Source organism: Hyaena hyaena, unplaced genomic scaffold (genome assembly GCF_003009895.1).
Source record: "Hyaena hyaena isolate Hyena2069 unplaced genomic scaffold, ASM300989v1 scaffold_813, whole genome shotgun sequence".
NCBI classification, from domain to species: domain Eukaryota; kingdom Metazoa; phylum Chordata; class Mammalia; order Carnivora; family Hyaenidae; genus Hyaena; species Hyaena hyaena.
The window spans coordinates 166,330-179,665 of record NW_024081448.1 but is presented as its reverse complement, the minus strand read 5'-3'; the positions used below and the strand labels follow the sequence as shown (position 1 = coordinate 179,665).

The 13,336-nt window shown below is 37.0% G+C and overlaps 1 protein-coding gene across 7 annotated transcripts in view; it reads left to right on the top strand.

The window, feature by feature from the left end:
- Positions 1-13,336, top strand: part of GRIK1 (glutamate ionotropic receptor kainate type subunit 1) — a 376,947-nt gene that overhangs the window by 333,155 nt on the left and 30,456 nt on the right. For all 7 annotated transcript variants that reach the window (XM_039219393.1, XM_039219391.1, XM_039219389.1 and 4 more), the window contains 2 exons: positions 2,984-3,102; positions 7,229-7,446. In XM_039219393.1, coding sequence (XP_039075324.1) covers positions 2,984-3,102; positions 7,229-7,446 — 337 coding nt within the window. The remainder of the gene's footprint in view (positions 1-2,983; positions 3,103-7,228; positions 7,447-13,336) is intronic.

The following is a 13,336-nucleotide window of genomic DNA, read 5'->3' as shown; positions in this document are numbered from 1 at the left end:
AAATAAAGCCCATCACTGCATTTAGGCTAATGTTCTCACTAGATAGATGCTTAAAAATCATTTGCTAAACTGAATTGAATTCATTAAATTAGACAAACTAAGGAAACTATAAAAGTTTAAGTTACTATGATTTGTTTAGTATATGATTCTACAAATGTGCATGTCAGTGTTTTTGTTTTGTGGTTAACATTTTTTAATTACTTTTTGAAAACTATTCAACCCCAAGGATTTATGTCCATCATGAACACAGAATTTAAATAAACCAAATATCCAGACATAACGTCTGCTTACGTTTTATGATTTATGTTTGCCTTCCTAAATATGCCTTCCAACATTTTTTAAGTTGGCTTTGGCAAAAAACAAATTGACTGTAACTCAAAGGTGAGAATACAAACCCAGAGGTTATATCATAAGCTCAGTGGAGCTCTCTCCTTTAAATGATAAACAGATCCCTCTTTCTTCAGTGTAGTCCAATATGCATAAGAATCCTTAATTAGAGATCTTCAGTCTGAATATTGTTTTATATCTTTCATTCAAGTAAAAGCTTGGCATACATCAACATAAACCCAAGATGAACCTTTATATTTCAACACAATGCTACTCCTTTATATGCAAATTTTGACATAGATTCTAAGCAAATTTGTACCTTTCTCTGTCATTTTACTAAAGATCAGTATCAATTGGGGAACAGCAGCTTCAAAATATCATCGGTGCGGGTCATATATTAATTTTCCCTCAGCCTTCCTGGTGCTGACACTGCTGTCACACTGGCTATCTTTATCAGGCATTGGGCATTCCAAGCTGAAATAATCTATATCCAGGCAACAGGTGGGTCTATCGCATTATGGAAAACGAGCGTCTTACAGCACAGCATCCTACTGATACTTAATATTCCTCAGTCCAAACCCCAAATCACTCAGAATCCTAAGAGAAAGAACCTAAAATATCTCTGCAGACAAGGCAGAATCATACTGCTGCTTAGACAGTTTTCCTTTTTTCCATAGAAAATTAGATTAATTGTTCACTTAGAACTGCAAAGTATGAAACACTGACACAAGACCAAGCTAAAAGCAACATTTCAGAGAGGAAAGTGGTGAGCTCACTGATCAGAGCGTGCATGAGGAAGAAATGCCTGAATATCAGGGGGTTGGTGGTTGCCAGGTTTTATGGTCTGTTTAGAAAACTCCTCCTTTTGAGTGCATAAGCTTCCTAATTTATTGCGATTAATATTTTAAAATTATTGTACAAGTGACAATGATATTGTTAAAGTAATGGCATCTTTACTGTGCATACTGTTTCAATTAGCGGGTTCATTAATATTGGTATTCATTTCTTCAGCTCAGCAAACTACTGTGGTTAGACGAGTGTATAAATTCAAAACTTAATTATATTGTTGAAGCAGTAATTAAAATGTATTGGCATGGCATTGTCAATTACAGCTATATTCACAAGCTTCACAGGACCCTGCGCTGTGAGCCCTGCAGCTGTGGAGAAGGCACATTAATGAGTTGGATACCATTACTGTGGGGTAAACTATGAGGCTGCTATCTCGGTACCCCTAACACTCGATGGGGAGATCCTGTACACTTTTCAGAAGGTGTCCAGGGTTTTAGGGAATGGTTTTGTATTCAGAGGAACTGTCTACCCAGTTCCTTGTGCATGATTCATAGTGTGCCCTGCTTTTCGTTCTAGATAATGTATTCACCTTAATCCCAGTTCTCCCCATTGTGTCAGCAACCCGCTATTGTTTACTGCTGAAACCTTATGGCTGGAGAGCATTCCGTATGTTCTCATCGGTTTTATGGGGTTTTAACATTACTCTAACGCTCCTGCTTGCATTAAAAGGACCCAATGGCAAATGGCAAAGCTTCCAGTGCTAAGAACTCCTGCATTTTAAATCATTTCCAGATCACTTTGCAGAACATCTGCTGAGGTCTCGTTGGAAAAATAACTGCCCCTTGGCAAGATAGCCCTACAAAATTACCACAGAGCAGGCAACTCCTTGGGCTACAGAGGCCAGAAGATGTTTCAAAAACAGAAAGGACCAAAAATCTCTTCAATTCCCCTAGAGTTTTATTTTCACACATGCCAGACATAACTGGATTCCCTCTTGTTTACAAATAAGGAAACCGAGGCCAGAGAGGTTAAGTGACTTGTTGAAGATCGACTTCCTAACTCGCTAAGGTTGCTAATCAAGTGACTGCAGTTCGTCATCCTATCAACAAAATAAAAACAAATCCAGAGGGAATTTTGAATGTAAAACTCTCCGGTGAGACATGCTATAGAGTTAACACTCATGAACCCCTATTGCATTCTCCTGGCCAGGGTACTTCTAAGTTTAAACTTTGTCTCTTCATTGAAAGATTGTGATTTTTCTTTCCATATATGAACTGTGCTAGAAAAAAATTGAATATACCCCAAATCCAGACCTTCTTTTTGTTCACTAATTTTTTCATGCTTGAAGGTCCTTTGATGCTTTATGAAATCATTAAACCACATACTTCTTTTAAGCATCTGTCCATAGACGCCCCTCAGAGGCAAGTCACTCCTCTTCTTTGTATCCCCCAGCCTCTAACAACACAGCCTCTTGACACTTGGTATCAAACGAGTTTATGTGGCTGTCATTACTTCTTGGTGGGGTAAACACTTGGGATGAGTGAACCTTTATTTACAGCCCAACTACTTGTTCAGTAAAATGGAAATGAATGAAAACTCACAGAAATTCAGGAAACGTAGGTCGGAGACGTACGATTCCAGCCAACCAAAGCACTTTGCCTAGAAATAAGAAGTTTGGTAAATATAATGTCTCAAGTCTCCTTTGAAATTTGCCCACCAAAGCTGTAAGTTGATGGATATGGCCTTTACTGTTTTGGTCTGATTACTTTCACCATTAATTGTTGGGTTTTCTGTATTGTTCAGCAGATTGTTCTGGAGCCACACATATTTATCTGATGTTTACAGACTGTTTCTGTTACCTATGCAGGTTTACACCCTACGAGTGGTATAACCCCCACCCATGCAACCCTGACTCAGACGTGGTGGAAAACAATTTTACTTTACTCAATAGTTTCTGGTTTGGAGTTGGCGCTCTCATGCAGCAAGGTACATCGGTTGCCCATCTTTGTCACATGCGTCCCAGAGTCTGCTGACAGGTTTTGTTGCTGGTAAACTCCACCCTAAAGCGAGAGGGTAGGCTGAAAAAGCATCTCAGGAATAAAAAAAAAAAAAAATAGAACCTGACTTCCCAGCCAGTTCTAAAAATAGCAAAAATTAAAATATGACCTAAATGGAACCTCTCTGCTGTATTTCTAAAATAAGACTTTTATCAAGCAGTGAACACAAAAGTTCCTAGAAGGAGGTAAAGGTTAAAGTACCTTAGAAATGGTTTACAAATTTAGGTGGAGGTATCAGATCATTCCTTTTCAGCCATGACTCTGCAAGTCAAGGGTTTGAAAGGAGTGGAATTTGAATCCTTTGAAAATTAAATTGGCTTACATTTTTCCAACAGCTGACAGTACCTAAACTGTCACCTAATTACCACTCTAACAACCATACTGGGATCATCTTAACTTGTAACTTTCCACAATCTTCCTCGATTGGTAACCATAGCAACAGTAAACTCTCAAGGTTGAGGAAATGAGATTCAAACCATGGAGTTGTAATACATTTTCTATATTTTCTGTGATATGGGGGATTTTGATTTTGTTGGGGAAGGAGGAGGGAGTTGTTTTAAACTTTGGAAGAAATCCAACGCTTTCATGGATTTTCCTCAGCTTTGATTCTAGGCGTATGGTCTAGAAAAGACTTCCCAAGATTAAAAGCATTAATTTAAGAAAATCATAAGTCACAGATGCTGTAGTTTTAGAATAATCTGCTCATCTGACAATAAGCTGCTAAATAAATTAGCAAAGGAAATTCAACAAGAATATACATTAAACATGTTTGTTATTTGGGCGTGAACCTAAAGCTTTTATATGGGAGTTGTTATCGTACTGCTGGAAATGTTTACATTCTGTGTCTACAAATGAGAGAGAGAGAGAGAGAGAACAAGGGTCTGTAGTGTGGGAATACCAAATATTTGAGTAAAGTGAGTAAATCCTTTCATCTGCCAGTTCAGCATAGTTTATGTGGGCACGGTTAGATAGGTATGGACATAGCACCTAATTTACTACGAATCACTTGTGTAAGTTTAGAGCATAGCACAAAACATTAAGTCCTGCAGGGAAACCCGTTAGAAGCCATATCTTGTTCTACTTTAAATGCATTTAATTTTTAGGGCATTTACTTCGTAAGCAATTACTTTCAAAAAATAACGAGACTGACCTCTCCCCCACATACTATAGCTTGCCTTTCTATACCATTTGAATGGAAAAATATAGACATGGGTCTTACAGTGCATGCCACAAGTCCATGCAAGTACATAGGACCACGACTGCCTTGTGTCATATGAGTGCACCCACTTCCCCAAATTCTCTTTCATATTCTGTTTGGAGTTTACCATCATCTACAGCAAACCGTGGGATGCAGTGTCTGCTAGTTACCACTACCTTGGGTACATGACAGTCACCAACCAGACTCTGCTTGTTTTTCAAGAAGTTTAAAAATATTTGCCAGCTGAAATAAATATTGTCATATACAAATTTGTGGTACTGATGACTGCTAGTGCATCTGTCCTTAGCATGTGGCACTGGGCCAGGTAGCTAAGTTCTTGTATCAACTGTTGCGCTCTCTCTTGTTCGCAGAAGCTTGTCACTGTACTCAATTGGAAACCATTTTGTTTAATTTCTTTTTTAATGTGATGATCAGACTTTCTCTTTTCTACAGAGCGTGAGCAAAGTCTGGATCAGGATTGGCTGTCATGTCTGCCGTAAAAGGCACTAAAGGGACTTCAGCAAGTATTGTCTCTCATCCCAAATATTTTCTAATGATATTTCACTCAACTTTTATTGCTTTCATAACTTCATCCTCTCTACTTCTGAACTTGGACAAATCATTTCTATTTGAGGAAAGCCATTTCTAAGTGTTTCGATTAACGTTGAGGGTCATGAAAGTCACAAAGCTGTGTGAAAATTAAAAAAAAACCACAATGACATATCCAGAAATCTAATTTATACCATATACTCAGGGTTTAAAATGCAGCCTAAGTAGGTTTCTACTAATTATTTTTTTTTAATTTCCACAACAACCTCATTAAAAAGTACATTTATTTTAAATATGATAAATGTGAATTTATATTATTTATTACCTTTCAGTGGTTAGTTATCAATGTGTCTGTCCAGTTCTGCTGCCGCATAATACATAATTATACAAATAAATCATTTACCTTATCATATTACCTTATCTTTTCATGAATGCAACCAAATAACATAAGGATAAATTTACAGCAGAAAATCTATACCTATAAGCTAAGAAAATATATATCTATTAACTGTATTACTTATTTCCCATGGCTATTTTATGAAATAAATGGTATTTTAATGATAAGCAACTAAAGATCTAAATAATATCACACTGCCAAAAGGCTGCTAGATCAATTAAGTACAAAGATATGAAACAACCTTGGGCACTAAGCACATGCAGACACCCACAGGCATATAAATCCCATTAAACCACAAGATTAAAACAGCAACAAACTATCCCACTAAATCCTTGGAGGCAATTTAATGGAAACTATTATAAATCTGTGTAATATTACACACCCAAATTCAAACAAACAAAAGAAGGAAATACAAATCGCAATGAAACTATTTACCTCATTAAAAGAGAATAAAGCTCCTAGATTTCTTAAGAGCATTAGGAAAATATATCTGTTAATTCAAAGCCCAGAAACTCTGCCAACCTTGATCTGCTTATCATGAGCCTCGAGCTGGCTTTGATTTCATGAGCAATATGTGTGTCTGTTTATAGATTAAATTTGAGCATAAACTCATTTATCTGAAGATTGTAAACTCCAATTCCCCTTTCCGTCTTAACCCATTAACTACAAAATTTAAAACATCCAATCAGAATAGTGAAAGAATCCTTGAAACCAGATATTTCACCCACTCTACTTCACCATTTGGATTTTTACATTTAGGGTATTTTCCTTCCACTTTTTAAATAGTCACGTAAACTTGTCATGCCCCCAAGTTCACAGAGGAAATACTAAGTGCAGAACCATGGTGAATTTCAGGCAAGCAGAGTAGCCAAAATCTACTCATGAGTCAGTGCAATTGGAGTGAGCCCTGCATATCCCCTTCTGCCCCTTTTAATTCTGCTACTGGATTTATTGACATCCATAGCTCAGGTTGACGAACAGTTTTGAGCTAGAGAGTTTCACAAATGTTTACCCTTTGTGTAAGTAAACTTGACCCATAGACCCTTTCTTTTAGAGAGAAAGAGTCTCTTGGAAAACACGTTAAGTGCCTCTCCATGTTATTTTTCACAATAATAATCACTGGATGACATATAAAAATGGATTTTTTTTTTACCAGAAAGAGCCCTTTTCCACCTGAGAAACAGCTAGTCATTGACGTATAATTAAGAAAAGAGCACTTTAAAAAGACAAAAGTATGGTTTTCAATGAATACATTTGTCTCAGCCAATTAAAGATTATACATCAGAAAAAAATAATTTTGACTTTAAAAATAGCTTAAAACAATGAAAAATGATTCATCTTCTGTCAAGTTTGGCTTTATCTTATTTCATTTTATTGTAAAATCTTAATGTTTTATTAAAGTATATGTGACAAATGGCATAATATGTTAATCTTTTAAAAGTTTCTCATATTCTTTAATCTTAAATAAAAATGCCTTAGCATTTCAAAGCTTCCATAGCTGTACAAAAACTGAGAACATTTTATTTCACACAATAAGATACATATCCGAAAGTTTAATAAAAGCTTCCAAAGACTTTTCAACAAAAACAAGACAAACAAATCAAATCTAAGCAACTAAATTAACTCTATAAATTTTAGACATAGAATATCTCAGGGTTAGACACATTTAATACCATCAAATGTCAATAAGTTGCATTTTAAGCAGTAATTGTGATTCGTGATAATATTATTTAGATTTTGCACTAATTTCTAAAAAATACTTCTATTTCACCTACACACAGAGAGCAAGTCTTTTATGGCTTTATACTTTTCATGTCACAAAAATGCATTATCTCTCTAGACTAGTGTTGAATCGTGAGTCTTCTCTCTTCTCTTAACTTTAACACTTTTATTCTGGTGATACCATCACAGGATCAGAGCTGATGCCCAAAGCTCTATCAACCAGAATAGTTGGAGGAATATGGTGGTTTTTCACCTTAATCATCATTTCATCCTACACTGCCAATCTGGCTGCCTTTTTGACAGTAGAGAGAATGGAATCCCCCATTGATTCAGCAGATGATCTGGCAAAGCAAACCAAGATAGAATATGGGGCAGTCAGAGATGGATCCACAATGACCTTCTTCAAGGTAAGAAACTGACAATGGTTCTCAATGGTTATCGCATACTAGGGGAGGGAAATGTGGAATAAAAGAGTCTCTCTCAAAAATAAAGATGTGGGGCAGTTAAAAAAAATAATAAAACTTACTATGACGCACTCCTATTACAAGAACCTATGTGTCCTCAGCAGTCAGCCTAAAGCAATTTCTCTGACCCCTCCATCCCCAGTTTAGTACACTCAGATCTACAGATCACTATCTTTTTGCCTTTATACTAGAACAAAAACAAACCCAAAAAATGCTGTTTGCTGAATACAGCCCAACCACCCATTAACTAATCACTCATGCATGGAACCCATAAAATAAAGATTCCTTAATTTGAAATTCTGACAATCAGAATACAGAATACTTGAATATCATGGTTTTGTTCTTTCTGTTCTGTATTTGATGAGATAGAAACAGATAACAAATAAACACATTGATACTGGAATTTATTTGAAGATTCAGAGCCAAAAATTTCTGATGGAGTCCAGTCAAATATTGTATCTGCACCAGTGAAGACAGTGCCCCCAGGGTAGCCTGAAGCTTTCCAATAGCCTGGAGTGCCTTCCAAGGCACCGAAGGAGAATTAAGTTAAAGTCAATATAGTTTCATTGTCAAGTGCATTTCATTGTTCAAGTCTTTTGAATTACTTACTTAGAGTGATGCAACCGATTTCTTCATTGCTTATGGAATAAGCCTTAGTACTTTTATTATGAAATCTCAGATACAGTAGGCCCCATGGGTAGGTGGGGGTAGTGGGATTTCAATAGATCTGGAAGGTGTAGAGATAGCAAAAACACCTTAGAGATCATGAAGGTCAGCCCTTGGCTTTACTTATGAAGAGAACAAAGCCATCAGAAGCTAAATTATCTGTTCAAAGTCACAAACATGGTCTATGACAAGGATGGACTAGAACCTTCTTTTAAGAGGTAACTGTACATGTGAAGAAAAAGAAAAATTAAAACAGTAGTGCAACAAAATAAATTCTAAAAACACCTGTGTCAAGGTGTCACACCTAGATTACCAAAAATGAAGTTGTCACCCCAGGATTGAGTCAATACTAATTTAGGAACAAAAACAAAACAAAACAAAACAAAAACTATGGGTGAAAAAAGGAACACTTCTTTGTTATCAGTATTGGTTCACCAAAAACCAATGCAGCCAATTTTATTCAACAGAGAACAATTATAAATAAATGAAATTAACTTTGTTTTAAGAGTAAACTATATCCAGAGGTTTATCAAAAACAGAGTACCATAAAAAGTTAGGATTTGCTTTCCCCTATGTTAGAAAAATAATGATTTTTAAACATTCTGCTCATTTTAAGAAATATGTCATTGATTTAGTGAATGTATAAAGTATAGTGATTGTTTCTTCCCTGGACAAGTGTTGTTTTAAGGACAAATGACATTAAATATATGACTTTCCCAGCTTCTGAAAGCTTGGGTTTTTGTAAAATCTATAGTGTGAAGAGACAGAAGTTACTCCAAGCTAGTGATTCATCATGATACTTGTCAGAAACCAGGAAAGTTACCTGCAAGGCATATAGGACTGAGGGACATTGCCAAAATAGAACTGGGTATGTCTGAAAAAATCTCTGAAATGATTTACCTCTTTTAACACTATCAGAAAGTTTTAAAGTATCAGGAGGTAGATAAGTAGAGGCAGAGAAGATTCTACTACCTTCTGGATGTATACTACAAATATAGGAGAGAGAGGCACCCTTTGCAAAAGTGATGGATCTGACGTTGCTACTGTGCAAATCATCTGTGTATTCACAAAGCATCCCTTAGCCTCACTCTGCTCTCTTTCTGCTCACATGCCTCTTTGTATATAAAGGATGCTGGTCCCTATTATTCCAGCAGGACCTGGGGGTGGCCACATTACAGTGTGTTGGACGGTGCATTTTCCTACAACAGTCATGAGCTACTCTCACAACCTCTGCTCCCTGGGTATTTTCAAAGAGGGTTCCTGCTTGCTCCTTGGCCCTGAAAATGAGGCACGAATGAAAGTGATCTCTCAGGTCACCGGGCAAATGATGAGTCAATAAGCATCTCAGAGAGGAAGAATGTGATCATAGTACCAATAACAGCAATGGAGAGGAGCAGCATGCCCAGCACACTAGCTCATAGCCATGCACTCGGTTTCTGAATGCTCTACATAGATGATCTCATTTGATCCTTATAAAGACCATATGAGGCAAGTACTGACATTATCCCCATTGTACGAAGAAAATGAGGCACAACTCAGTTAAAAAACTTGCCCAAAATTTATGAAGCTGTCAATGGAAGAGGCAGGCTTCAGGCAAACTTCAGAGAATGCTACAAGGTAAGCTCCCTGAAGGTAGAGAATTTATGCTGTTTGCCATTACAACCCCAGAACCTAAAGCAATGTCTGGTACATAATAGACACTCAGAAAATATGTTTTCAAAAACCAAATAAATGTACTAATGAATTCTAGGAAAGATGAAATTCCATCAGAGGAGGGAGGGAAGTGTCTTCGTCCATTCAGGCTACTGTCATGAAATACCACAGACTGGGTAGCTTATAAAAAATAAAAATAAAAATAAAAAACAGAAATGTGTTTCTCATACTTCCAGAGGCTGGAAATCTTAGACCAGGGCATCAGCATGGTTGGGTTGAGGGCCCTCTTTCAGGTCACAGACTTTTCGTTGTATCCTCACATGGTGGAAGGAACAAGGGATCTCTCTGGAGTCTCTTTAATAAGGCACTAATCCCATTCATAATGGCTCCATCCTCATGATTTAAACGCCTCCCAAAGGCCTCATTTCCTAATATCATCATCTTTGGGAGTTAAAGATTCTAACGTATGAATTTCAGGGGGGATACATTCAGATCACAGCAGGAGGGATAACAGAGACCCACACAGGAAAAGACACTGTTGCCATGTTCCTTGATTTACAAGTTAGCTTGTAGCCCAGCAACCTTATTTATCAGGAAGGAATTTATTTGTAAAAAGAGAACAAGGTCTAAATCCGATTTAGTTTTCCCCTTGAGGGAGGCAAACTGTCAGAAAGCTTCAGAGGGATACACGTTCAGGGTTTTTAAGCTGGATTACTCCACAAGGGAAAGAAACATTCCAGGCTTTCAGCTCTCAGGGTAGTTCCACCTGGAGTCAGTGAGTGACAGTAGTTAATGGTCAAAAAAACTCAGTCCTGACCCGGCTCTTCATTAGTGTTTCACCTCTGCTGTGCCATCAGGGCTTCCTCCCTCCCTCTCTCTCTTAATCAAAGACAATATCCTCTCTTGGGCTGTTGAATGAATAAGAAAAACCATCTTTGCTTAGTCTAACCCGGCACATTCTGATCCATTGTTGGGTCATAAGCCATTTGTTCAGATGGGTCTCATCTCCACTCAATCACAAGGAAGCTTCTGATAAGAAGCATTTTCTTACCACACACAGTATAACTTCAAGTGCTTTTGTTCTCAGAGGAAGAAACCTTTTTTTTTTTTTTTTTTTTTTTGCTACCTTTCACAGCACCCAAATGGTAGAAATCTGTCCTTTTGATTTCAAGTTGATTCTAAATGATTTTTAGAGTTATGGAATAGGAAGTAGCAAAATGGAAAGAACTGTAGAAATTATCAAAATTTGTGAAGACACAAAATACCCGAATCCCTCACATGTAGTTCCTAGGCCACAAGAATTTAGAGAAGTTTCTCTTTGAAAAGTGTGGCCAGAAGTTGCTTACTAAAATTCCAATCAAAGTCTATTGGCTTTCCCCCCTAGACTTTTCTACTCTTGCATACAGCACTACCCTAGATTTCAGATTTGGTTTATATGATTTTTAACATGGAAAAAAACACCCAAATTTAATTTTTTCAAAGAGCTTAGGTGAAATTCCACTCTCTACCATCTGAATTCAGGTAAGGCTGGGGGAATAAACTGACATTTATTAAACAAGTGTTAGTCGATGTACTATGTGTCTGAGAAAGGAAAGGCTGAAGCAGTTTTCCTTCACTGAGTCATTTGTATATACAGCAATTACACTGGTTATCAAGGATTGTATTTACACAAGAAAACCAGGACTAAATCATAAATTCAATTCCACATACATTCACAAAGCTTTAGGTGGACATCTGGAATTTGATACTGTCCAAAGAAAAACAACTCAAGTTTTGTGGCCAAGGTCACTCAGTTAATGATGCTTTTTAAACATTACATTTTCTCAAGGCCATCAGCACTTTGAGTCTTAAAGTCTTCAACACTATGGATGATATAATACCCATTTGGCCAAAGGATGTCAGTTACCACTAGGCCAATTACCAAGACAAGGTTAAAGAGAGGCAGAGTATTTTATCAACCGTCCAGGGATTGTAGAAGATGTTTTAGGAAATTCTCCAAATATCAGGGGATCTTTTATTTCTCCTTGTCATGCTGTCAATTAATAAAATGGACTTTTTTTGTAAGTTAGTGTTTAATAATTCAGAATCTCAAGAGACTTCATTTAAGAGAGTTTTTCAACAAACTCCTTTTTATTTGTCCCACTAGGGGTAATACTAAACCATAATATGATATTAACTGGATTGGTTTCTCCACTCCCTGCTGGAGAATTGCTTGGTTCTTTCTATTGTTTCAAAAGCTAGAACAGTAAGTTTTCCCTGTCCTTCTCACTCTCCAAGACCACCGCCAGCATCTTAGGAAGTACAAAGATCAATCAGTTCATGGCCAACCTGTGGATACAATATGGGGGTAGCTTCCCCAAGGTCATCATGACCCACTCCCTCATTTATACCCAAGAAAATTGACAGCAATGGCAGCATTGGCATCCAGCTCTAGATTTCCCTTTCATAATGAAACACTAAGACATTCGTTTTCTCCAACTCTCGTAGAAGGTAAGGAAAGTACAAAGCTTCTGTTCTTTCTCCTTGATGTAATTCTATTAATTACCTTTCAGGATAAATGGAATAGTCCAAACTTTGGTCTCATGATGACACTTTAGCAAGTCAAATTTTTTTCCAATTGAAGAAAGCATTGTCATAAAAAGTCTAAGCACAGTTTGAGGTCTTAAAAGGAGGATTTCCCAATGTCCCATGCAGACCAACATCCAAACAGAATAATAGTGCTAGTCCATTGTTCAGAGATGAAGGATACCAGCCAGTCTTCTCAGGAGATATGCCTAACACCAGTTGCTGGGATATAAATTAAAATTTATGGTGAAGTGCTTCAGATTACATATTCTGGAGCAAGGCAGCATAGCTTCAAATTCTGCCTTTATTATCTATATTAGCTAATATAGTAATTAGCTTATTAATATTGTAATTAGTTTATTAGCTATATTGACCTTGGCTAGTTGTTTAAACTCCATGCCCCTGATTTCCCTTTCTGTTTATTGAGGATCACAGCTAGCTTGTAAGATTATTTTAAAGAATAAATAACTTCATAGAGATCATGTGTTTACAATACTATTTGGCAAATTGCAAACAATGAGAATGTTAGAACTTACTGTAATTTTCACCAATAACGTCATCACCATTAGCATCCAACACCCCTAGCGATAAGTCCTACTTTTTCAATCCCTATGGATTTAAAAAACTCTAATTTGGTCCTTGTTAACTTTCTTACTGTCAGTGATCTCTGGAAGGTGTGCCTTCTACTAACGGACAAAGAAATCCAGAGGAAGTGCCAGTGACCAAGATCTCAGTGACCTCCAGAGGCCAGGCCAAACAAAGACTTAGTCTTTGGAAGCTTTCCTAAATACATACATGATGTTTTCAGAAGAACCACTTCCAGATGGTAGGCAGGCAACAGATGGTGAGGATGTCCTTAGAATTCAGCTGAGAAGCAGAGTAAGGTAGTTCAGATGGATTCATCTTAATTTGTATGCTTTACAAGATCTCCAATATGACCAGCACCTAA